The 23,290-nt window shown below is 42.2% G+C and overlaps 2 protein-coding genes across 2 annotated transcripts; one reads left to right on the top strand and one right to left on the bottom strand.

Moving 5' to 3' along the window:
- The first annotated feature begins 412 nt into the window (after nucleotides 1–412).
- Nucleotides 413–21,270, top strand: mfsd12 (major facilitator superfamily domain containing 12). The gene is made up of 10 exons (XM_062958894.1): nucleotides 413–850; nucleotides 8,122–8,332; nucleotides 11,254–11,377; nucleotides 13,582–13,779; nucleotides 13,865–13,957; nucleotides 16,761–16,853; nucleotides 16,952–17,122; nucleotides 18,742–18,836; nucleotides 18,927–19,057; nucleotides 20,897–21,270. Exons 1-10 carry the CDS (start codon nucleotides 559–561, stop codon nucleotides 20,983–20,985), a joined length of 1,497 nt encoding a protein of 498 aa, XP_062814964.1. The 5' UTR covers nucleotides 413–558; the 3' UTR covers nucleotides 20,986–21,270.
- On the bottom strand, nucleotides 21,255–22,601 carry LOC134293164 (uncharacterized). The gene has a single exon (XM_062959867.1). The coding sequence runs from the start codon at nucleotides 22,599–22,601 to the stop codon at nucleotides 21,255–21,257; it is 1,347 nt and encodes a 448-aa protein (XP_062815937.1).
- Nucleotides 22,602–23,290: the final 689 nt, after the last annotated feature.

Genomic DNA, 23,290 nt, shown 5'->3' with positions numbered 1-23,290 from the left:
TTTACAAACATAAATATAAATGCACACAATATTTACAACGGAAGAAGTACATGCCAAGAACAGGCACAAGGCCATATAATAATAATAATAATAATAATAATAATAATAATAATAATAATAATAATAATAATAATAATAATATAATGGGGTTGTTATAATAATGTATTTAATAAGCTCTCCAAAGGGGAAAAAAAATCCGCTTCTTTTGAAAAAAAAAAACAAAAACCCCGGGAATCCCGCTTTTGGGGGGGGAGGGTCCAAAGTGGGTCAGCGTGTCCGCACGGAGGCGAGGCTAAACCGGGGCAACTCCTCCCTTGTGGGCGTGGCTTCCTCTTCCTCTTGGTCCAGCTGCTGCTGCTCCTCGTTGCACCTCCTGCGCGGCGGTGGGTCGGGGGGGGGGGGGCGCCTCTTTCCCGGGCTCGGAGGGGGTCTTCCGGGGGTCGCAGCGACCCCTGCTTTGGACCCATGGCCGGGCAGAGTCCGCCCTTTCCTGGGACGTTGGTCCGGTCCGGATCCGAGCCGGCTTTCCCTTCCAAAGGGGGCTGCTTTCGGTGAAGCATGGGCGACCTCCTCGGGGACCCCAGTGGCGGCCCCCTGCCCCTTCTCTCCCGGCTGGGCTTCGCCTGCGGGCACTTCCTGAACGACCTGTGCGCGGCGCTGTGGTTCACCTACCTGCTGGTCTACTTCCATGGGGTGCTGGGCCTGAGCGGGGGCCACGCGGGGCTGCTCCTCCTGGCCGGGCAGGTGGCCGATGGGCTCTGCACCCCCCTCGTGGGCTACGAGGCCGACCGGGCCGGAGGAGGAGGGTGCCCCCAAGCCTACGGGAGGAGGAAAGCCTGGCACCTGGCCGGTGAGTCTGTCCGACCATTGGGAACAAGGGCAGTGGGGCTGTTTCAAGCACCTCGTTATGCCCTTTGGGCTGCAGCAGGCGCCGCCACACTCCCCATTGGGTTGCCATTGGGACTGGGAAACCTTGGCACTCGTTATCTTGGAAATTTTGGCATTGGTTTGCCATTGGGACTAGGGAGGTTTAGCACTATTCATTTGGGAAGCTTTGGCATTTCATTGGCATTGGGACTAGGAAGGCTTAGCACTCTGCATTTGGGAAGCCTTGGCATTGCATTGGCAATAGGATTTGGAAGTCTTTGCACTCTGCATTTGGGAAACCTTGTCATTGGGTTGGCATTGGGACTGGGAAGCCTTGGCACTCCTTATTTTGGAAATTTTGGCATTGGGTTGCCATGGGGACTGGGAAGTTTAGCACTTGGCCTTTGGCGTTTCATAGGCGCAAAAGAGACCTGGGCCCTTGGCGTTGGGTTGGCATTGGGACTGGGAAGCCTTGGCACTCGTTATCTTGGAAATGTTGGCATTGGGTTGCCATTGGGACTGGGAAGTTTAGCACTTGGCATTTGACCTGGGCCCTTGGCATTGGGTTGGCATGGGGACTGGGAAGTTTATAATATTATAATAATAGAATAGTATATAAAAGTAAGTATTTAATATATATATATATATATATATATCGGAAGCCTTTGCGTAGGGACCAGGAAGAATATCATAATATTATCATAATAGAATAGTCCATTACAATAAGTATAATAATAAAATATATATGGGAAGCCTTGGCGTTGGGTTGGCGTTGGGACCAGGAATAATATCATAATATTATCATAATAGAACCGTCTATTACAATAAGTATAAGGGGGGATTTGGTGTTGGGGTGCTTGGCCTTTGCCTTCACCACGTCCCGCCACTGGGACTACATAGGGAATCTGCATTTGGGATGCCTTGGCATTGGTTTGGCCTCGGAAGCCTTGGCCCTCATTATTTTGAAAATGTTGACATTGGGTTGGCATGGAGACTGGGAAGTTTACCACTTGGCCTTTGGCGTTGAACATTGAACCCACCAATGATGGATCTAGACCAACATGACCCAACATGACCCAACAACATAACCAACTGGGAATCTTGGTGGACTTGGTGGTGATTGACCTTTGGGAGATATAGTTCACCCGTATTCAGAGAACATTGAACCCACCAATGATGGATCTGGACCAACATGACCCAACATGACCCAACATGGCCAACTGGGAGTTATAGTTCACCCGTATTCAGAGGACACTGAACCGCACCAATGATGGATCTAGACCAACATGACCCAACATGGCCAACTGGGAGTTATAGTTCACCCGTATTCAGAGGACACTGAACCCCACCAATGATGGATCTGGACCAACATGACCCAACATGGCCAACTGGGAGTTATAGTTCACCCGTATTCAGAGAACATTGAACCCACCAATGATGGATCTGGACCAACATGACCCAACATGGCCAACTGGGAGTTATAGTTCACCCGTATTCAGAGAACATTGAACCCACCAATGATGGATCTGGACCAACATGGCCAACATGACCCAACAACATGACCAACTGGGAATCTTGGTGGACTTGGTGGGTGATTGACCTTTGGGAGATATAGTTCACCCATATTCAGAGAACATTGAACCTCACCAATGATGGATCTGGACCAACATGACCCAACATGACCCAACATGGCCAACTGGGAATCTTGGTGGACTTGGTGGGTGATTGACCTTTGGGAGATATAGTTCACCCGTATTCAGAGAACATTGAACCCACCAATGATGGATCTGGACCAACATGGCCAACATGACCCAACAACATGACCAACTGGGAATCTTGGTGGACTTGGTGGGTGATTGACCTTTGGGAGATATAGTTCACCCATATTCAGAGAACATTGAACCTCACCAATGATGGATCTGGACCAACATGACCCAACATGACCCAACATGGCCAACTGGGAATCTTGGTGGACTTGGTGGGTGATTGACCTTTGGGAGATATAGTTCACCCGTATTCAGAGAACATTGAACCCACCAATGATGGATCTGGACCAACATGACCCAACATGACCCAACATGGCCAACTGGGAGTTATAGTTCACCCATATTCAGAGAACATTGAACCCCACCAATGATGGATCTGGACCAACATGGCCAACATGACCCAATATGGCCAACTGGGAATCTTGGTGGACTTGGTGGGTGATTGACCTTTGGGAGATATAGTTCACCCGTATTCAGAGAACATTGAACCCACCAATGATGGATCTGGACCAACATGGCCAACATGACCCAACAACATGACCAACTGGGAATCTTGGTGGACTTGGTGGGTGATTGACCTTTGGGAGATATAGTTCACCCGTATTCAGAGAACATTGAACCCACCAATGATGGATCTGGACCAACATGACCCAACATGACCCAACATGGCCAACTGGGAATCTTGGTGGACTTGGTGGGTGATTGACCTTTGGGAGTTATAGTTCACCCGTATTCAGAGAACATTGAACCCACCAATGATGGATCTGGACCAACATGACCCAACATGACCCAACATGGCCAACTGGGAATCCTGGTGGACTTGGTGGGCGATTGGCCTTGTTGTCCACCTCGAATGGCACAGAACAGCCTTGCAGCGTCAACACCAGGCTGCTCCCTGCCTGGAGGGAATCCTGTGTTGGGCCCAGCGAAGAGCACAGAACAGCCCTGCAGCCTCAAAGCCCGGCTGATTCCTAGCCAGAGGGTCCTCACCACCCGACTAAGCCACCGCAACACGTGGCCGGGCACCACGGTTATAAATGTTCTTCAGAAAAGGGAACTTGCTGGAGGCGGCGAGACCCAAAGTCACGCGGCCTTGTTTTCGGATCCTCTTTCGAGATGGTTTTTTTTGTCCTTATCTGGCCCAAACAGGCCGGCAAACAACGTCTTTATCTGGCCGAGCAGAACGGCATTGAGTTCGAAACCAGAGTATTTTATCTGGGTGTCTGAAGCATAAGGAGAGGCCGATAACAAATAAGTATATAATAATAATAGTAATAATAAGAAATAACTATATAATAATAGTAATAATAACAATAACAAATTACTATATAATAATAATAAGAAATAACTATATAATAATAGTAATAATAACAATAACAAATTACTATATAATAATAATAAGAAATAACTATATAATAATAGTAATAATAACAATAACAAATTACTATATAATAATAATAAGAAATAACTATATAATAATAGTAATAACAATAACAAATTACTATATAATAATAACACATAATTATATAATAATATTAACAAATAACTATATAATAATAGTAATAATAACAATAACAAATTACTATATAATAACAATACCAAATAACTATGTAATAATAGTAATAATAACAATAACAAATTACCATATAATAACAATACCAAATAACTATATAATAATAGTAATAATAACAATAACAAATGACTATATAATAACAATACCAAATAACTATATAATAATAGTAATAATAACAATAACAAATGACTATATAATAATATTAACAAATAACTATATAATAATAAAAATAGTAATAATAACAAATAACTATATAATAGTAACAATAATAAGAGTAGAAGTAACATACAATAATATTAAGAGCAGTAATAATAATAAGAAATAACTATATAATAATAGTAATAGTAATAATAAAAAGTAAAAACAATATAATAATAATAGTAATAATAATAATGGTAGTAGTAATAATAATAGTAGTCGTAATAATAATAATAATAAGAAATAACGATAAAATAATAGTAAATAAGAAATAACAATATAATAATAATAGTAATAATAATGGTAGTAGTAATAATAATAGAAGTAGTCGTAATAATAATAATAAGAAATAACTATATAATAATAGTAATAGTAATAATAATAAGAAATAACGATATAATAATAGTAATAATAATACTGGTAGTAGTAGTAATAATAATAAGAAATAACTATATAATAATAGTAATAGTAAGAAATAACTATATAACAGTAATAATAAGAAATAACGATATAATAATAGTAATAATAATAGTATTAATAATACTAAGAAATAATAATAGTAATAGTAATAAATAACGATATAATAGTAATACTAAGAAATAATAATAGTAATAGTAATAAATAACGATATAATAATAGTAATACTAAGAAATAACTATATAATAGTAATAATAATTAATAACGATATAATAATAGTAATAATAGTAGTAGTAATAATAAGAAATAACTATATAATAATAATAATAATAGAAATAATAATAATAATAGCAAATAACTACATGATGATGATGATGATGTTTTCTCCAAAAAGGGAACGGGACAATGAGTCCTCCCGGCAATGATTTCCAATGAGTCAGAGATGATATCGCTGACTTCCTGAAAAACAAAGGTCAGCGGCTGTGTTTCGATTGTTTTCCAGGCTGATTTCAAGCTTTTTTTCCCGTCTCCCTGAATCTCCAAACTCTGCAAAAAATGCTGTTGACTTTGCGATCTGTTCTTCCCTTGAAAAGCCGCAAGAACTGGGTGAAAGTCCCCACTGGGAGACAGGGCTGGCTATTGATTAACTGATTGATTCATTGATTGATTGATTGGGAAACCAACTCAGGAAAGTGTGGCAAGGCCATTCGGAACCACAACAGGAAAGTCGACCTTCTTCTGTCCCTTCCAAATGCCAAGTCCCGGGGCCACCCTCCTAGTCCCAATGCCTCCCCCACTGCCAGGGGTCCCAGTCCCCATGCCAACCCAATGACAACATTTCCAAAAGAATGAGGGCCAAGTGAGGTGCACTCATGGGCTTCCAATGGCAACCCAATGCCCAGGCTTCCCAATGGGGAGTGGGATGGCGCCCTGTGCAGCCCAAAGGGCATGACGTTGTGCTGGAAAGAGCCATATATTATTATTCATATTATTAAATACTGGTCTCCCATGCCAAATTGCCAATGGCCCAGTTGGCTATGTTGTTGGGTCATGTTGGGTCATGTTGGTCCAGATCCATCATTGGTGGAGTTCAGTGTCCTCTGAATACGGGTGAACTATAACTCCCAGTTGGCCATATTGGGTCATGTTGGTCCAGATCCATCATTGGTGGAGTTCAGTGTCCTCTGAATACGGGTGAACTATAACTCCCAGTTGGCCATGTTGTTGGGTCTTGTTGACCATGTTGGTCCAGATCCATCATTGGTGGAGTTCAATGTTCTCTGAATACGGGTGAACTATAACTCCCAGTTGGCCATGTTGGGTCATGTTGGGTCATGTTGGGTCATGTTGGTCCATATCCATCATTGGTGGAGTTCAGTGTCTTCTGAATACGGGTGAACTATAACTCCCAGTTGGCCATGTTGGGTCATGTTGGTCCAGATCCATCATTGGTGGGGTTCAATGTTCTCAGAATACAGGTGAACTATAACTCCCAGTTGGCCATGTTGGGTCATGTTGGTCCATATCCATCATTGGTGGAGTTCAATGTTCTCTGAATACGGGTGAACTATAACTCCCAGTTGGCCATGTTGGGTCATGTTGGGTCATGTTGGGTCATGTTGGTCCAGATCCATCATTGGTGGAGTTCAGTGTCTTCTGAATACGGGTGAACTATAACTCCCAGTTGGCCATGTTGGGTCATGTTGGTCCAGATCCATCATTGGTGGGTTCAATGTTCTCTGAATACGGGTGAACTATAACTCCCAGTTGGCCATGTTGGGTCATGTTGGGTCATGTTGGGTCATGTTGGTCCAGATCCATCATTGGTGGAGTTCAGTGTCTTCTGAATACGGGTGAACTATAACTCCCAGTTGGCCATGTTGGGTCATGTTGGTCCAGATCCATCATTGGTGGGGTTCAATGTTCTCAGAATACGGGTGAACTATAACTCCCAGTTGGCCATGTTGGGTCATGTTGGGTCATGTTGGGTCATGTTGGTCCAGATCCATCATTGGTGGAGTTCAGTGTCTTCTGAATACGGGTGAACTATAACTCCCAGTTGGCCATGTTGGGTCATGTTGGTCCAGATCCATCATTGGTGGGGTTCAATGTTCTCAGAATACGGGTGAACTATAACTCCCAGTTGGCCATGTTGGGTCATGTTGGGTCATGTTGGGTCATGTTGGTCCAGATCCATCATTGGTGGAGTTCAGTGTCCTCTGAATACGGGTGAACTATAACTCCCAGTTGGCCATGTTGGGTCATGTTGGTCCAGATCCATCATTGGTGGGGTTCAGTGTCCTCTGAATACGGGTGAACTATAACTCCCAGTTGGCCATGTTGGGTCATGTTGGGTCATGTTGGGTCATGTTGGTCCAGATCCATCATTGGTGGAGTTCAGTGTCCTCTGAATACGGGTGAACTATAACTCCCAGTTGGCCATGTTGGGTCATGTTGGTCCAGATCCATCATTGGTGGGGTTCAGTGTCCTCTGAATACGGGTGAACTATAACTCCCAGTTGGCCATGTTGGGTCATGTTGGGTCATGTTGGGTCATGTTGGTCCAGATCCATCATTGGTGGAGTTCAGTGTCCTCTGAATACGGGTGAACTATAACTCCCAGTTGGCCATGTTGGGTCATGTTGGGTCATGTTGGGTCATGTTGGTCCAGATCCATCATTGGTGGAGTTCAGTGTCCTCTGAATACGGGTGAACTATAACTCCCAGTTGGCCATGTTGGGTCATGTTGGGTCATGTTGGGTCATGTTGGTCCAGATCCATCATTGGTGGAGTTCAGTGTCCTCTGAATACGGGTGAACTATAACTCCCAGTTGGCCATGTTGGGTCATGTTGGTCCAGATCCATCATTGGTGGGGTTCAGTGTCCTCTGAATACGGGTGAACTATAACTCCCAGTTGGCCATGTTGGGTCATGTTGGGTCATGTTGGGTCATGTTGGTCCAGATCCATCATTGGTGGAGTTCAGTGTCCTCTGAATACGGGTGAACTATAACTCCCAGTTGGCCATGTTGGGTCATGTTGGTCCAGATCCATCATTGGTGGGGTTCAGTGTCCTCTGAATACGGGTGAACTATAACTCCCAGTTGGCCATGTTGGGTCATGTTGGTCCAGATCCATCATTGGTGGGGTTCAATGTTCTCAGAATACAGGTGAACTATAACTCCCAGTTGGCCATGTTGTTGAGTCATGTTGGCCATGTTGGTCCAGATCCACCATTGGTGGGGTTGGGTGTCCTCTGCCTACGGGCGACCTCCAGCTCCCCTTTGTGCCCGCCCTGCAGGGACGGTGTGTGTGCTGCTCTCCTTCCCGTTCATCTTCAACCCGTGTGCCGGCTGCTCCGAGAAGACCCCCGAGTGGGCGGCCCTGGTCTACTACCTGCCCTTCGTGGTCGTCTTCCAGTTCGGCTGGGCCGCCACCCAGATCGCCCACCTCTCGCTCATCCCCGAACTCGCCTCCGACCAGCACGAGAAGGTCGAGCTCACCGCCTTCCGGTACGGACCCCCCCCCCCCCCGGGATTTGTAGTTCCCCCCTCCCTTGCGAAATTCACCCTATGCATCGCACAGAGTCTTGGTCCCGTTGTTGGCAGAGATTAACTGACCAGCCTGGACTTGGTTTTCATCCAAACTATATATATGCATTAGTATTACCATTATTATTATTATTATTATTTATTTAAAATTTTGAATTGCTTTGGGTCCCAATATTGTAGAAGTGGATAATAATAATAATAATAATAATATGGCAGAAATATATTAACATGCCACTAGAGGGCAGCATTACCTCCATTATTATTATTATTATTATTATTATTTATTTATTTAAAATTTTGAATTGCTTTGGGTCCCAATATTGTAGAAGTGGATAATAATAATAATAATAATAATAATAATAATAATATGGCAGAAATATATTAACATGCCACTAGAGGGCAACATTACCTCCATTATTATTATTATTATTATTTATTTAAAATTTTGAATTGCTTTGGGTCCCAATATTGTAGAAGTGGATAATAATAATAATAATAATAATATGGCAGAAATATATTAACATGCCACTAGAGGGCAGCATTACCTCCATTATTATTATTATTATTATTATTATTTATTTATTTAAAATTTTGAATTGCTTTGGGTCCCAATATTGTAGAAGTGGATAATAATAATAATAATAATAATAATAATAATAATAATAATAATAATATGGCAGAAATATATTAACATGCCACTAGAGGGCAACATTACCTCCATTATTATTATTATTATTATTTATTTAAAATTTTGAATTGCTTTGGGTCCCAATATTGTAGAAGTGGATAATAATAATAATAATAATAATAATAATAATATGGCAGAAATATATTAACATGCCACTAGAGGGCAGCATTACCTCCATTATTATTATTATTATTATTATTATTTATTTAAAATTTTGAATTGCTTTGGGTCCCAATATTGTAGAAGTGGATAATAATAATAATAATAATAATAATAATAATAATAATATGACAGAAATATATTAACATGCCACTAGAGGGCAGCATTACCTCCATTATTATTATTATTATTATTATTATTATTATTTATTTTATTTAAAATCACAAGTTGCTTTGGATCCCAAAATTGTGGGAAAAGTGGATAATAATAGTAGTTGTTATTATTATTATTATTATTATTTAAAATTGTGAATTGCTTTGGATCCCAATATTGTGGAAGAAATGGATAATAATAGTAGTTATTATTATTATTATTATTATTATTATTATTATTATTATTATTATTAAGTGGATAATAATAGTTATTATTATTATTATTATTATTATTATTTATATTATTTAAAATCGTGAGTTGCTCTGGATCCCAATATTGTCGGAGAACTGGATAATAATAGTACTTGTTGTTGTTGTTGTTATTTAAAATCGCGAGTTTCTTTGAATCCCAATATTGTCGGAGAATAATAATAATAATAATAATAATGCAGAAATATATTAACAAGCCACTAGAGGGCAGCATTACCTCTATCATTATTATTATTACTATTATTTAAAAATTTGAATTGCTTTGGATCCAAATATTGTTGGAGAAGTGATTAATAATAATAATAATACTATGGCAGAAATATATTAACATGCCACTAGAGGGCAGCATTACCTCCATTATTATTATTATTATTATTATTATTATTATTTAAAATTGCAGGTTGCTTTGGCTTCCATTATTATTAGTATTATTATTATTGTTATTATTATTATTTAAAATCGCAAGTTTGGATCCCAATATTGTCGGATAAGTGATTAATAATAGTAATAATAATAATAATAATACTATTGCAAACAATATATTAACATGCCACTAGAGGGCAGCATTACCTCTATCATTATTATTATTACTATTATTTAAAAATTTGAATTGCTATGGATCCAAATATTGTTGGAGAAGTGATTAATAATAATAATAATAATACTATTGCAAAAAATATATTAACCTGCCACTAGAGGGCAGCATTACCTCCATTATTATTATTATTATTATTATTATTATTATTATTATTATTTAAAATTGCAGGTTGCTTTGGCTTCCATTATTATTAGTATTATTATTATTGTTATTATTATTATTTAAAATCGCAAGTTTGGATCCCAATATTGTCGGATAAGTGATTAATAATAGTAATAATAATAATAATAATACTATTGCAAAAAATATATTAACCTGCCACTAGAGGGCAGCATTACCTCCATTATTATTATTATTATTATTATTATTATTATTATTATCATTATTATTATTATTTAAAATTGGAGGTTGCTTTGGCTTCCATTATTATTAGTATTATTATTATTGTTATTATTATTATTTAAAATCGCAAGTTTGGATCCCAATATTGTCGGATAAGTGATTAATAATAATAATAATAATAATAATACTATTGCAAAAAATATATTAACCTGCCACTAGAGGGCAGCATTACCTCTATTATTATTATTATTATTATTATTATCATTATCATTATCATTATTATTATTATTTAAAATTGCAGGTTGCTTTGGCTTCCATTATTATTAGTATTATTATTATTGTTATTATTATTATTTAAAATCGCAAGTTTGGATCCCAATATTGTCGGATAAGTGATTAATAATAGTAATAATAATAATAATAATAATAATAATAATAATAATACTATTGCAAAAAATATATTAACCTGCCACTAGAGGGCAGCATGACTTTGTGAAAAAATGTCCTGAACTCAACTAGTCCTGAAAATTAAACGGGAAAATAAATTTGACTTTTTAATTTGGGGGAGCCCCGTAATTAAATGTAATTAATTATGAGTCTTGGAATTAAACTCCTTGCGGGCGGAGTGTTGTTCTTTCCCTGAGGCCAATCATTCCACGTCGGTTGTCTCCAGATACGCCTTCACCGTCATGGCGAACATCACCGTCTACGGGGTGGCCTGGCTCCTCCTGCACTTCCAGGCCGGACACTCGGACCACGTCGAGGACCTCGGCCACCACGATATCCCTGTGTTCCGGGTAAGTCATGCTGCAGAGTCTTGGTCACACCGTTGGCAGAGTGAATCCAGATCCCCTAAAAAGTTGCAGAGTCTTGGTCACACCGTTGGCAGAGTTTATAGCACCGCCTCAGACCGTGTATAGTAACCAGCACGAATAATACTAATATTAATAATAAATAAATAATATTTTTGTATTATTATCAGCACAAATAATACAAAAAACTATAATATTATATTAAATATTATAATATTTAATAAAATATTATCTATATATATAAAAGAGTGATGGCATCACGGCGACCCACAAAACAACAAAACTACAGGCCCCCCAACCTCGACATTTGACAACACAACCCATCATCCACGCCTCTAGGTTGATACAACAAAAAGAAAAGAAAAATAAAGTCCTAATTAGAGAGAGAGGAATAATTGCTTTTATCCAATTGCTGCCAGTTAGAAGGCTAAGCTCCTCCAACTTGGTCTCCTAGCAACCCAATAAAAAATAATTAAAAACACTAAAAAATAATTTAAAACACTAAAAATTAATACAATAAAATACTATAATAACAGAAAATAACTAAAAATGATACAAGAAAATAATAAAATATAATAAATAAAAAGATAACTTACAATAAAATTAATTTAAAAAATACAAATAACATCAAATAAAAATTACACAACATTTTTTAACCAATACCACCACCACTTTGCCACAGCAACGCGTGGCCGGGCACAGCTAGTAATATATATATATATATATATATATATATTATAATATATTAAAATATTAATTTATGCCTGTATACAGAAATACAGGCATATACAACAAGAGGAAGTCGCCGATAAAAAACGAAAAAGCATAATTAATATTTTGCGGTGTTTTGTACATTTGTTTGTTGTACGTTGTTTCTGAAACGCATATGACTGTCGGTCGGAGAATTAATAAATTGATCGATTGAATTAAGAGTTGCTAATTTCAAGAAGAATTAAAAAATCGCAACGATCTCAAGAGTTGTTCGGAAAGTACGGAATTGTATGACACCCTCACCATTGAAAAAAGACTCGCCATTGAAACAAGACTCCGATTATTACGAGAAAAATCCGACGAATGGAAATAAGGAAAGAGAAGCACAGAATGAAAGACGGGGTAGGGGGACTGGTTGTCGTAGGCACAAGACTCCGATTATTATGAGAGAAATCCAAATGGAAATAAGGAAAGAGAAATACAGAATGAACGACGGGATATGGGGACAGGTTGTCGTAGGCACAAGACTCCGATTATTACGAGAAAAATCAGACAAATGGAAATAAGGAAAGAGAAATACAGAATGAACGACAGGATATGGGGACAGGTTGTCGTAGGCACAAGACTCCGATTATTACGAGAAAAATCCAATGAATGGAAATAAGGAAAGAGAAACACAGAATGAACAGGTTGTCGTAGGCACAAGACTCCTATTATTATGAAAGAAATCCGACGAATGGAAATAAGGAAAGAGAACACGGAATGAAAGACGGGTTGGGGGACAGGTTGTCGTAGGCACAAGACTCCGATTATTACGAGAAAAATCCAACGAATGGAAATAAGGAAAGAGAAGCACAGAATGAAAGACGGGGTAGGGGGACTGGTTGTCGTAGGCACAAGACTCCGATTATTATGAGAAAAATCCAATGAATGGAAATAAGGAAAGAGAAATACAGAATGAACGACGGGATATGGGGACAGGTTGTCGTAGGCACAAGACTCCGATTATTACGAGAAAAATCCAATGAATGGAAATAAGGAAAGAGAAACACAGAATGAACAGGTTGTCGTAGGCACAAGACTCCTATTATTATGAAAGAAATCCGACGAATGGAAATAAGGAAAGAGAAACACAGAATGAACAGGTTGTCGTAGGCACAAGACTCCGATTATTACGAGAAAAATCCAATGAATGGAAATAAGGAAAGAGAAGCACGGAATGAACGACGGGGTAGGGGGACAGGTTGTCGTAGGCACAAGACTCCGATTATTACGAGAAAAATCCAATGAATGGAAATAAGGAAAGAGAAGCACGGAATGAACGACGGGGTAGGGGGACAGGTTGTCGTAGGCACAAGACTCCGATTATTACAAGAAAAATCCTAGGAATTAAATCTACCGAGGAGAGTCCCGGATGGACGAGGTCCGCTTTTTTTGGCATTGTAAGCTCTACGTTTCCCTCTTTCCCTCCACCCCAGAACCTCTCTCTGATCGTGGTCGGCGTGGGCGCCATCTTCTCCTTCCTCTTCCACGTCGGGACCAAAGAGAAAACCCACCCGATCCAACCGCACCCGGATCCGGAGGAAGAGACGCCGCTGTTGCCGCCGGATCGGAGGCCGCCTCTCCGCCGGGTCCTGCTTTGGAAACACTGGCTCTTGGAGCCCGCTTTCTACCAGGCGAGTCCACTATATATATATGGAGAGAGGGACCCTCGAGGTCATCTAGTCTGTCCTTCTCTCCCTAACGCCGCTCTCCTCGCAGGTGGCGATGCTGTACATGGCCACCCGGCTCATCGTGAACCTCTCGCAAACCTACATCGCCATGTACGTCACCAACTCGCTGCGGCTCCCAAAGGTGAGTCTTTCCTGGGCAGGGATCTGGCCCGGGTTTCGGGAAAGAGTCGGAGGAGATCTAGACGGAAATCCAGATCGGGTTTTGGGAAAGAGTAGGAGGAGATCTGGGCAGGGATCTGGCTCTGGTTTTGGGAAAGAGTCGGAGGAGATCTGGTCGGAGATCCAGTTCAGGTTTTGGGAAAGAGTCAGAAGAGATCTGGACGGAGATCTGGCTCTGGTTTTGGGAAAGAGTCGGAGGAGATCTGGACGGAAATCCAGTTCAGGTTTTGGGAAAGAGTCAGAGGAGATCTGGACGGAGATCCGGCTCTGGTTTTGGGAAAGAGTCGGAGGAGATCTGGACGGAAATCCAGTTCAGGTTTTGGGAAAGAGTCAGAGGAGATCTGGACGGAGATCTGGCTCTGGTTTTAGGAAAGAGTCGGAGGAGATCTAGACGGAAATCCAGATCGGGTTTTGGGAAAGAGTAGGAGGAGATCTGGGCAGGGATCTGGCTCTGGTTTTGGGAAAGAGTCGGAGGAGATCTGGTCGGAGATCCAGTTCAGGTTTTGGGAAAGAGTCAGAAGAGATCTGGACGGAGATCTGGCTCTGGTTTTGGGAAAGAGTCGGAGGAGATCTGGACGGAAATCCAGTTCAGGTTTTGGGAAAGAGTCAGAGGAGATCTGGACGGAGATCCGGCTCTGGTTTTGGGAAAGAGTCGGAGGAGATCTGGACGGAAATCCAGTTCAGGTTTTGGGAAAGAGTCAGAGGAGATCTGGACGGAGATCCGGCTCTGGTTTTAGGAAAGAGTCGGAGGAGATCTGGACGGAAATCCAGTTCAGGTTTTGGGAAAGAGTCAGAGGAGATCTGGACGGAGATCCGGCTCTGGTTTTGGGAAAGAGTCGGAGGAGATCTGGACGGAAATCCAGTTCAGGTTTTGGGAAAGAGTCAGAGGAGATCTGGACGGAGATCTGGCTCTGGTTTTAGGAAAGAGTCGGAGGAGATCTAGACGGAAATCCAGATCGGGTTTTGGGAAAGAGTAGGAGGAGATCTGGGCAGGGATCTGGCTCTGGTTTTGGGAAAGAGTCGGAGGAGATCTGGTCGGAGATCCAGTTCAGGTTTTGGGAAAGAGTCAGAAGAGATCTGGACGGAGATCTGGCTCTGGTTTTGGGAAAGAGTCGGAGGAGATCTGGACGGAAATCCAGTTCAGGTTTTGGGAAAGAGTCAGAGGAGATCTGGACGGAGATCCGGCTCTGGTTTTGGGAAAGAGTCGGAGGAGATCTGGACGGAAATCCAGTTCAGGTTTTGGGAAAGAGTCAGAGGAGATCTGGACGGAGATCTGGCTCTGGTTTTAGGAAAGAGTCGGAGGAGATCTAGACGGAAATCCAGATCGGGTTTTGGGAAAGAGTAGGAGGAGATCTGGGCAGGGATCTGGCTCTGGTTTTGGGAAAGAGTCGGAGGAGATCTGGTCGGAGATCCAGTTCAGGTTTTGGGAAAGAGTCAGAAGAGATCTGGACGGAGATCTGGCTCTGGTTTTGGGAAAGAGTCGGAGGAGATCTGGACGGAAATCCAGTTCAGGTTTTGGGAAAGAGTCAGAGGAGATCTGGACGGAGATCCGGCTCTGGTTTTGGGAAAGAGTCGGAGGAGATCTGGACGGAAATCCAGTTCAGGTTTTGGGAAAGAGTCAGAGGAGATCTGGACGGAGATCCGGCTCTGGTTTTAGGAAAGAGTCGGAGGAGATCTGGACGGAGATCTGGCTCTGGTTTTGGGAAAGAGTCAGAGGAGATCTGGACGGAGATCTGGCTCTGGTTTTAGGAAAGAGTCAGAGGAGATCTGGACGGAGATCTGGCTCTGGTTTTGGGAAAGAGTCGGAGGAGATCTGGACGGAAATCCAGTTCAGGTTTTGGGAAAGAGTCAGAGGAGATCTGGACGGAGATCTGGCTCTGGTTTTAGGAAAGAGTCGGAGGAGATCTGGACGGAAATCCAGTTCAGGTTTTGGGAAAGAGTCAGAGGAGATCTGGACGGAGATCCGGCTCTGGTTTTAGGAAAGAGTTGGAGGAGATCCGGGCAGAGATCTGACCCAAGTTTCATGGAGATCCGGGCGGGGATCCAACACGGGTTTTGGGAAAGAGTTGGAGGAGATCTGGACGGAGATCCAACCCGAGTTTCATGGAGATCCGAGCGGGGATCCAACCCAGGTTTTGGGAAAGAGTTGGAGGAGATCTGGACGGAGATCCAACCCGAGTTTCATGGAGATCCGAGCGGGGATCCAACCCAGGTTTTGGGAAAGAGTTGGAGGAGATCTGGACGGAGATCCAACCCGAGTTTCATGGAGATCCAGGCGGAGATCCAACCCGGGTTTTGGGAAAGAGTCAGAGGAGATCTGGACGGAGATCCAGCTCGAGTTTCGGGAAAGAGTCAGAGGAGATCTGGGCAGAGATCTGACCCAAGTTTTGGGAAAGAGTTGGAGGAGATCTGGATGGAGATCCAACCCGAGTTTCATGGAGATCCGGGCGGGGATCCAACACGGGTTTTGGGAAAGAGTTGGAGGAGATCTGGATGGAGATCCAACCCGAGTTTCATGGAGATCCGGGCGGGGATCCAACACGGGTTTTGGGAAAGAGTTGGAGGAGATCTGGACGGAGATCCAACCCGAGTTTCATGGAGATCCGGGCGGGGATCCAACACGGGTTTTGGGAAAGAGTTGGAGGAGATCTGGATGGAGATCCAGCTTGGGTTTTGGGAAAGAGTCGGAGGAGATCCGGGCGGGGATCGGCTCGGGTTCCGGGAACATCTGATCCCTCTCCTCCTCCTCCTCGTTCTTCCCGCAGAGATTCATCGCCACGATCCCCTTGGTCATGTACATCAGCGGCTTCCTCTCCTCGTTCTTGATGAAGACGGTGAACCGGCTCATCGGCCGGAACGTGAGTCCGCCCAACCGGCTTCCCGATAATAACAACAATAGTAATAATAACAACAACAATAACAACAATAATAATTCTACCCTCTCGTCCTGTTCCAGCTCACCTACTTCCTGGGTCTGCTGGTCATTTTGGCCTTTGCGTCCTGGTTGACCCTGGCCGACCGGATCGGGGTGGAGATCTACGGGGCGGCCGTCCTCCTCGGGGCCGGGTCGGCCACCATCTTGGTGACCTCTCTCTCCATGACGGCGGATCTCATTGGCTCCAACACGGTACGTGGAGCATTATATTATATCACATTACGGTATGTTGCATCGTGGTGTGTTGTTATTGTATATTATGCATATTACATTTGGCTAACGGTATAATTGTATATTTATATTCTTGTAGATTACAATATTTCCCATTACATTATAATATATCATAATAAATTATAGCACGACGATATTCAATACCGCAGTATACCATTATATTAAATTACTAGCTTTGCCCGGCCACGCGTTGCTGTGGCTTATGGGAATAGCAGTGAATAGCCTTGCAGTCTCAAAGCCTGGCCGTTTTCTGGAGTAGCTGGAGCTTTTTGTTGTATGAACCTAGAGGCATGGATGAGGGGTTGTGCTGCCAAGTTTAGTGTTTCGGGGATGTGTAGTTTTGTTGTTTCGTCCTAGGCCGAAACGCCATTACCCTTTTATATATATAGATATTACATCACATTATGGTATACCAGAAGGGAGCAAAAGGAAGAAATAGAGAGGAGACACGAATCCTATATATATATATTATTTTATTGAAAGACATAGAAGGGATGACTATGTCTTTTGTGGCCAAATTTGGTGTGATTTGGTTCAGCAGTTTTGTTGTTTACCCCATGGGAAAAACGCACATTATTGAAATTTGGACTTTATTTTTCTATGTTTTTTTATTGAAAGACGTAGATGGGATGACTATGTCTTTTGTGGCCAAATTTGGTGCGATTTGGTTCAGCGGTTTTGTTGTTTACTCCATGGTAAAAACGCACATTATTGAAATTTGGACTTTTTTTCTAGGGTTTTTTATTGAAAGACATAGAAGGGATGACTACGTCTTTTGTGGCCAAATTTGGTGTGGTTTGGTTCAGCAGTTTTGTTGTTTACTCCATGGGAAAAACACACATTATTGAAATTTGGACTTTATTTTTCTAGGGTTTTTTTAATTGAAAGATGTAGATGGGATGACTATGTCTTTTGTGGCCAAATTTGATGCGATTTGGTTCAGCGGTTTTGTTGTTTACTCCGTGGGAAAAACGCACATTACATTTTTATATATATAGTAGGCATGTCCGATCGATGAAAAAAATGTTTCAATTCTCGTTTCTAAAGTAGGGGGCGCTGGCGCTTTGTTATAGAAAGTATTTCCAATTTTTTCACCCAAAAATTTCGGATATTTCCGAAAATTCGTAATGATTCTAAATGTTTCTAAAATGGCGGACGCGCATGTGCAATCGCTACACACTGGGCTTGTATGGCAATCTTCCATGTGGACGCAGAGGACGTTAGCCCCCACCTTTGCGTCCATCGTGAAAGCTTCTGATTGGCCGGGGAGCGGCAGCCATGTTAGGCTGCGCTAAGCTCCCATTCAAGGTAGGTTGCAGAAACAAATTTTTAAAAAATATTTAAAAAAATTTTTGGGGGGGGGGAATTAACGAAACATTAAGAGACAATTAGGGAATGGGCCAACAATGGTTCGAATTACATTGCTGGTGGCGCTGTGAGACAATGTCTCGGAATGCGTATCAAAAAGCGAGAACAATCCAAAATAATTCCGATATACGATTCAAAGCGATTTTTTGGACATGTCTAATATATAGATATATCGAGGGATTCTTATTTCGTTCTCCCCGTTCCTCCTTCAGCACAGCGGGGCCTTCGTCTACGGGGCCATGAGCTTCACGGACAAAGTGGCCAACGGGGTGGGAGTGATGCTCATCCAGAACATGCATCCTTGCCCGTAAGTGTCAGGCGTGTTGCGTTCCCGTGTGTCGTCGACAAATCCGTCCACGGGTGGGATAACGTAGTTCTTTCCTTCTTTCGAACCCAGGTTGCTCTCGTGCTGCCCCGGTTGCGTGAACTTCTATCACTGGGTGATGGTGGCCGTCACGGGGGGCATCGCGGTCGTGGCAACGCTCTTCCTTTGCTGCATCATGATCTGGCCGATTCGCCTCCGGTTTCGTGAGTCCGATTTCCGTGGGGAAAAGCGGGGCGGTTGGGACGGAAGCGGGGAGTCAACCCTATCGTTCCCATCCTTGATCGAACACAACGTTCCTACCAAAGAATTTTCAATTTTTTTTTCTAATTTTTTTAGACTTTGCAAAAAGTTAAGAAAATGTAGAAATTATTATTATTATTGTTATTATTATTATATTTTCCAACTGTTTTTTAATCGCAGTTTTCCTACTTTCTATACCACCAAATGTTCTCACTCCTTTTCTCTCTCTCTCTCTTTATATATATATATATTTTAAAAAAATTAAATTTTCTTGGCAAATATTTCCAAGAGGTTTTGACCCCCCCCCCATTTTTATAAAATTTCTACATTTTCCTTTTTTAAAAAATATATTTTTATTGAAGTTTTACCTTATAAGATAGAGTAAATTAACATCAAAAGAGTGAGAACATTTGATTGTATAGAAAGTAGGAAAACTGCGATTAAAAAAAGATCAAAAAGGGAGAGAGAGAAAAAAAAAGCCAAAAACAAAGCTAAAATGTCCGTATTTATATATATATATAAAAAATCTGAATGCATAAACTATTCTCGCAGCAGTTGTCATCTATCTTATAAGGTAAAACTTTAATTAATTTTTTTAAAAAATGTAGAAATTTTAAAAAATTGGGGGGAAAAATCAAAACCTCTTGGAAATATTTGCCAAGAAATTTTTTAAAAAAATTTAAGAAGTGAAAACATTTGAAAAATATAAAATTAAAACAATTGAAAAAATTAGGAAAAAATGTAGGGAAATAAAATTAGGAGAAATTAAAACGACTTGTAAAAGTTTGTCAAGAAAAAGAAAAATTGTGGGGAGGGGATGAAAAAAATTGAAAAATGTGGAAACTAATATAACGGAAACACTTGAGAAAATTTTGGAAAGAAAATGGAGGAAAATCAAAACAACTTGGAAAAATTTGACAAAGAAAAATAAAATAATATAACGGAAACGCTGGAGAAAATTTGGAAATAAAAATTGAAAAAATGTGGAGGGGAATCGAAAACACTTGACAACTGGGATAAAAAACTGGAATAAAATGAAAACATTTGAAAAATAAAATTAAAACAATTGGAAAAAAAATAAAAAAAATCGGGAATTGAAACGACTTGTAAAAATTCGTCAAGTAAAAGAAAAATTGGGAGGGGTAAATGAAAAAAATTGAAAATTTTGGAAACTAATAATATAAGGGAAACACGTGAGAAAATTTTGGAAAGAAAACGGAGGAAAATCAAAACAACTTGGAAATATTTGACAAAGAAAATGAAAAATAAAATAATATAATGGAAACGCTGGAGAAAATTTGGAAATAAAAATTGAAAAAATGTGGGGTGGAATCGAAAACACTTGACAACTGGGATAAAAAACTGGAATAAAATGAAAACATTTGAAAAATAAAATTAAAACAATTGGCAAAAAAATAAAAAAAAATCGGGAATTGAAACGACTTGTAAAAATTCGTCAAGTAAAAGAAAAATTGGGAGGGGTAAATGAAAAAAATTGAAAAATTTGGAAACGAATAATATAAGGGAAACACGTGAGAAAATTTTGGAAAGAAAACGGAGGAAAATCAAAACAACTTGGAAATATTTGACAAAGAAAACGAAAGAAATATCTAATAAAACGAAAACATTTGAAAAAAAATAAAATTGGAAAAAATTAGGAAAAAATGGGGAGGGATCAAATTGACTTGTAAAAATTTGTCACCGAAAAGAAAAAAATTCAAATTTTTAGCTGGACGGTTTTTCCTTGTTTTGACGGTTTTTTGACGGTTTTTTGACGGTTTTTCCTTGTCTTTCTGCCGCAGACGACGTCTCCGTGTTGGGGATGATGGAAACCAGAGTCCAAGAGGTCCAGACGTCGGAGGAAGCGGAGCCGTCTCTCGGGGTCAATTAAGACCCTCGTCGTTCGGAACCAAACCCGGTTGAAAAGGGAACACAGCCCGGCACCAAAGATTCGAGTATTTATTTCATGGGTTCTCCCCGTCAGACTTTTGACCCCGAGCACACTTTGCACAAACTCGGTTTCATAGAAAAAACTATGTAACTAATTTTTTGTCTTAACTCGTAACTAATTTTTTTTTTGTTGGTCATTTTTTTCTTGAGATTGAAACGGGATACATTAAAAGGTGTGTGTGGTTTTTTTTTAAAAAAAAAATGAATAAATCACCTCTCAAAGAAAGGGAGGACGGGGTTCTCGTGATTGTCGACATCGGCTCTTTTCCGGCCACTTACACGACGGGGACCGGCCGGTGACATTGTACGGTGGTGACGTGGCAGAGAGTCCACCGGGAGCGGAGTGGAGTGCGCCAGCGTCCGGAAGCAGAACTGACGGTAGGAGCTCCCTAGAGACCCGTTTGAGATCAGCTGTATGTGCGGCACAGAAAGACGTGGCCGAGGCGGGAAGGTGGCGGAGGCGGCGGGGGCGGGAAGGTGGTGGTGGTGGGAAGGTGGAAACGTGGTGGAGGCGGGAAGGTGGTGGTGGCGGGAAGGTGGCGAAGGTGGGAATGTGGCGGAGGCGGGAATATCGTGGTGGAGGGAAGGTGGCGGGAAGGTGGCGGATGTGGGAATATCGTGGTGGCGGGAAGGTGGTGGAGGCGGGAAGGTGGTGGTGGCGGGAAGGTGGCGGAGGCGGCGGGGGCGGGAAGGTGGTGGTGGCGGGAAGGTGGAAACGTGGTCGAGGCGGGAAGGTGGTGGTGGTGGAAACGTGGTGGAGGCATGAAGGTGGTGGTGGCGGGAAGGTGGAAACGTGGAGGCGGGAAAGTGGTGGTGGCGGGAAGGTGGCGAAGGTGGGAAAGTGGTGGTGGCGGGAAGGTGGAAACGTGGTGGAGGCGGGAAGGTGGCGAAGGTGGGAATATTGTGGTGGCGGGAAGGTGGCGGGGGCGGGAATGTGGTGGTGGCGGAAAGGTGGTGGATGCGGGAAGGTGGTGGTGGCGGGAAGGTGGCAGAGGCGGGAATATCGTGGTGGAGGGAAGGTGGCAGAGGCAGGAATGTGGTGGTGGCGGGAAGGTGGTGAAGGTGGGAATGTGGTGGTGGCGGGAAGGTGGCGGGGGCGGGAATGTGGTGGTGGCAAGGTGGAAACGTGGTGGAGGTGGGAATGTGGTGGTGGCGGGAAGGTGGCAGAGGCGGCGGGGGCGGGAAGGTGGTGGTGGCAAGGTGGAAACATGGTGGAGGCGGGAAGGTGGTGGACACGGGAATATCATGGTGGAGGGAAGGTGGCGGACGTGGGAATATCGTGGTGGTGGAAACGTGGTGGAGGTGGGAAGGTGGTGGTGGCGGGAAGGTGGCAGAGGCGGGAATATTGTGGTGGAGGGAAGGTGGTGAAGGCAGGAATGTGGTGGTGGCGGAAAGGTGGTGGAGGCGGGAATATCGTGGTGGAGGGAAGGTGGCGTAAAGGTGGCGAAGGTGGAAATATGGTGGTGGCGGGAAGGTGGTGGAGGCGGGAATGCGGCAAGGCAGCGGAGACAATGTTCTAAGGAAGTGAGCGAAGGTGTGGCAATTCCCATCGTCCATGGACCATCGTCCTCCAAACTTCACCAGGGTATAGAGTGGGTCATGGGTTTGGTCTTGGTCTTGATCGGTCATTGGTGTGGGTCACAGCAGTCTCAGAAAGTTAGTGAAGGTACTGCAAGTCCCATCATCCATGGTACATCCTTCCCTACACCACACCAGGGTGTAAAGTGGGCCAGACTGCATCTGTGTCCCACGTTTGGTCCAGTTGTGCCATTTGTGGGGGTCGCAATGGTCTGTGGGAAGTGAATCAGTTGAAGGTACTGCAAATCCCATCATCCTTGGTCTGTCCTACCCCAAACTGTAGCAGCATGTAAACTGTGTCATATGGGCCATGTGTGCCAAGTTTGGTTCATTTCAGTTATTCCTGGCAGTTGTAGTGGTGCTGGGAAGTGAGTGAAGGTACTGCAAGTCCCATTATCCTTGGTCTGTGCTGTGAGACAATGTCTCGGAATGCGTATCAAAAAGCGAGAACAATCCGAAATAATTCCGATATACAATTCAAAACGATTTTTTGGACATGTCTACTATATATATAAAAGAGTGATGGAATCCTGGCGACCCACAAAACAACAAAACTACAGGCCCCCCCAACCTCGAAATTTGACAACACAACCCATCATCCACGCCTCTAGGTTGATACAACAAAAAGAAAAGAAAAATAAAGTCCTAATTAGAGAGAGAGGAATAAT

Source organism: Anolis carolinensis, unplaced genomic scaffold (genome assembly GCF_035594765.1).
Source record: "Anolis carolinensis isolate JA03-04 unplaced genomic scaffold, rAnoCar3.1.pri scaffold_7, whole genome shotgun sequence".
NCBI lineage: Eukaryota > Metazoa > Chordata > Lepidosauria > Squamata > Dactyloidae > Anolis > Anolis carolinensis.
This window is presented reverse-complemented; position numbering and strand designations above follow the sequence as displayed.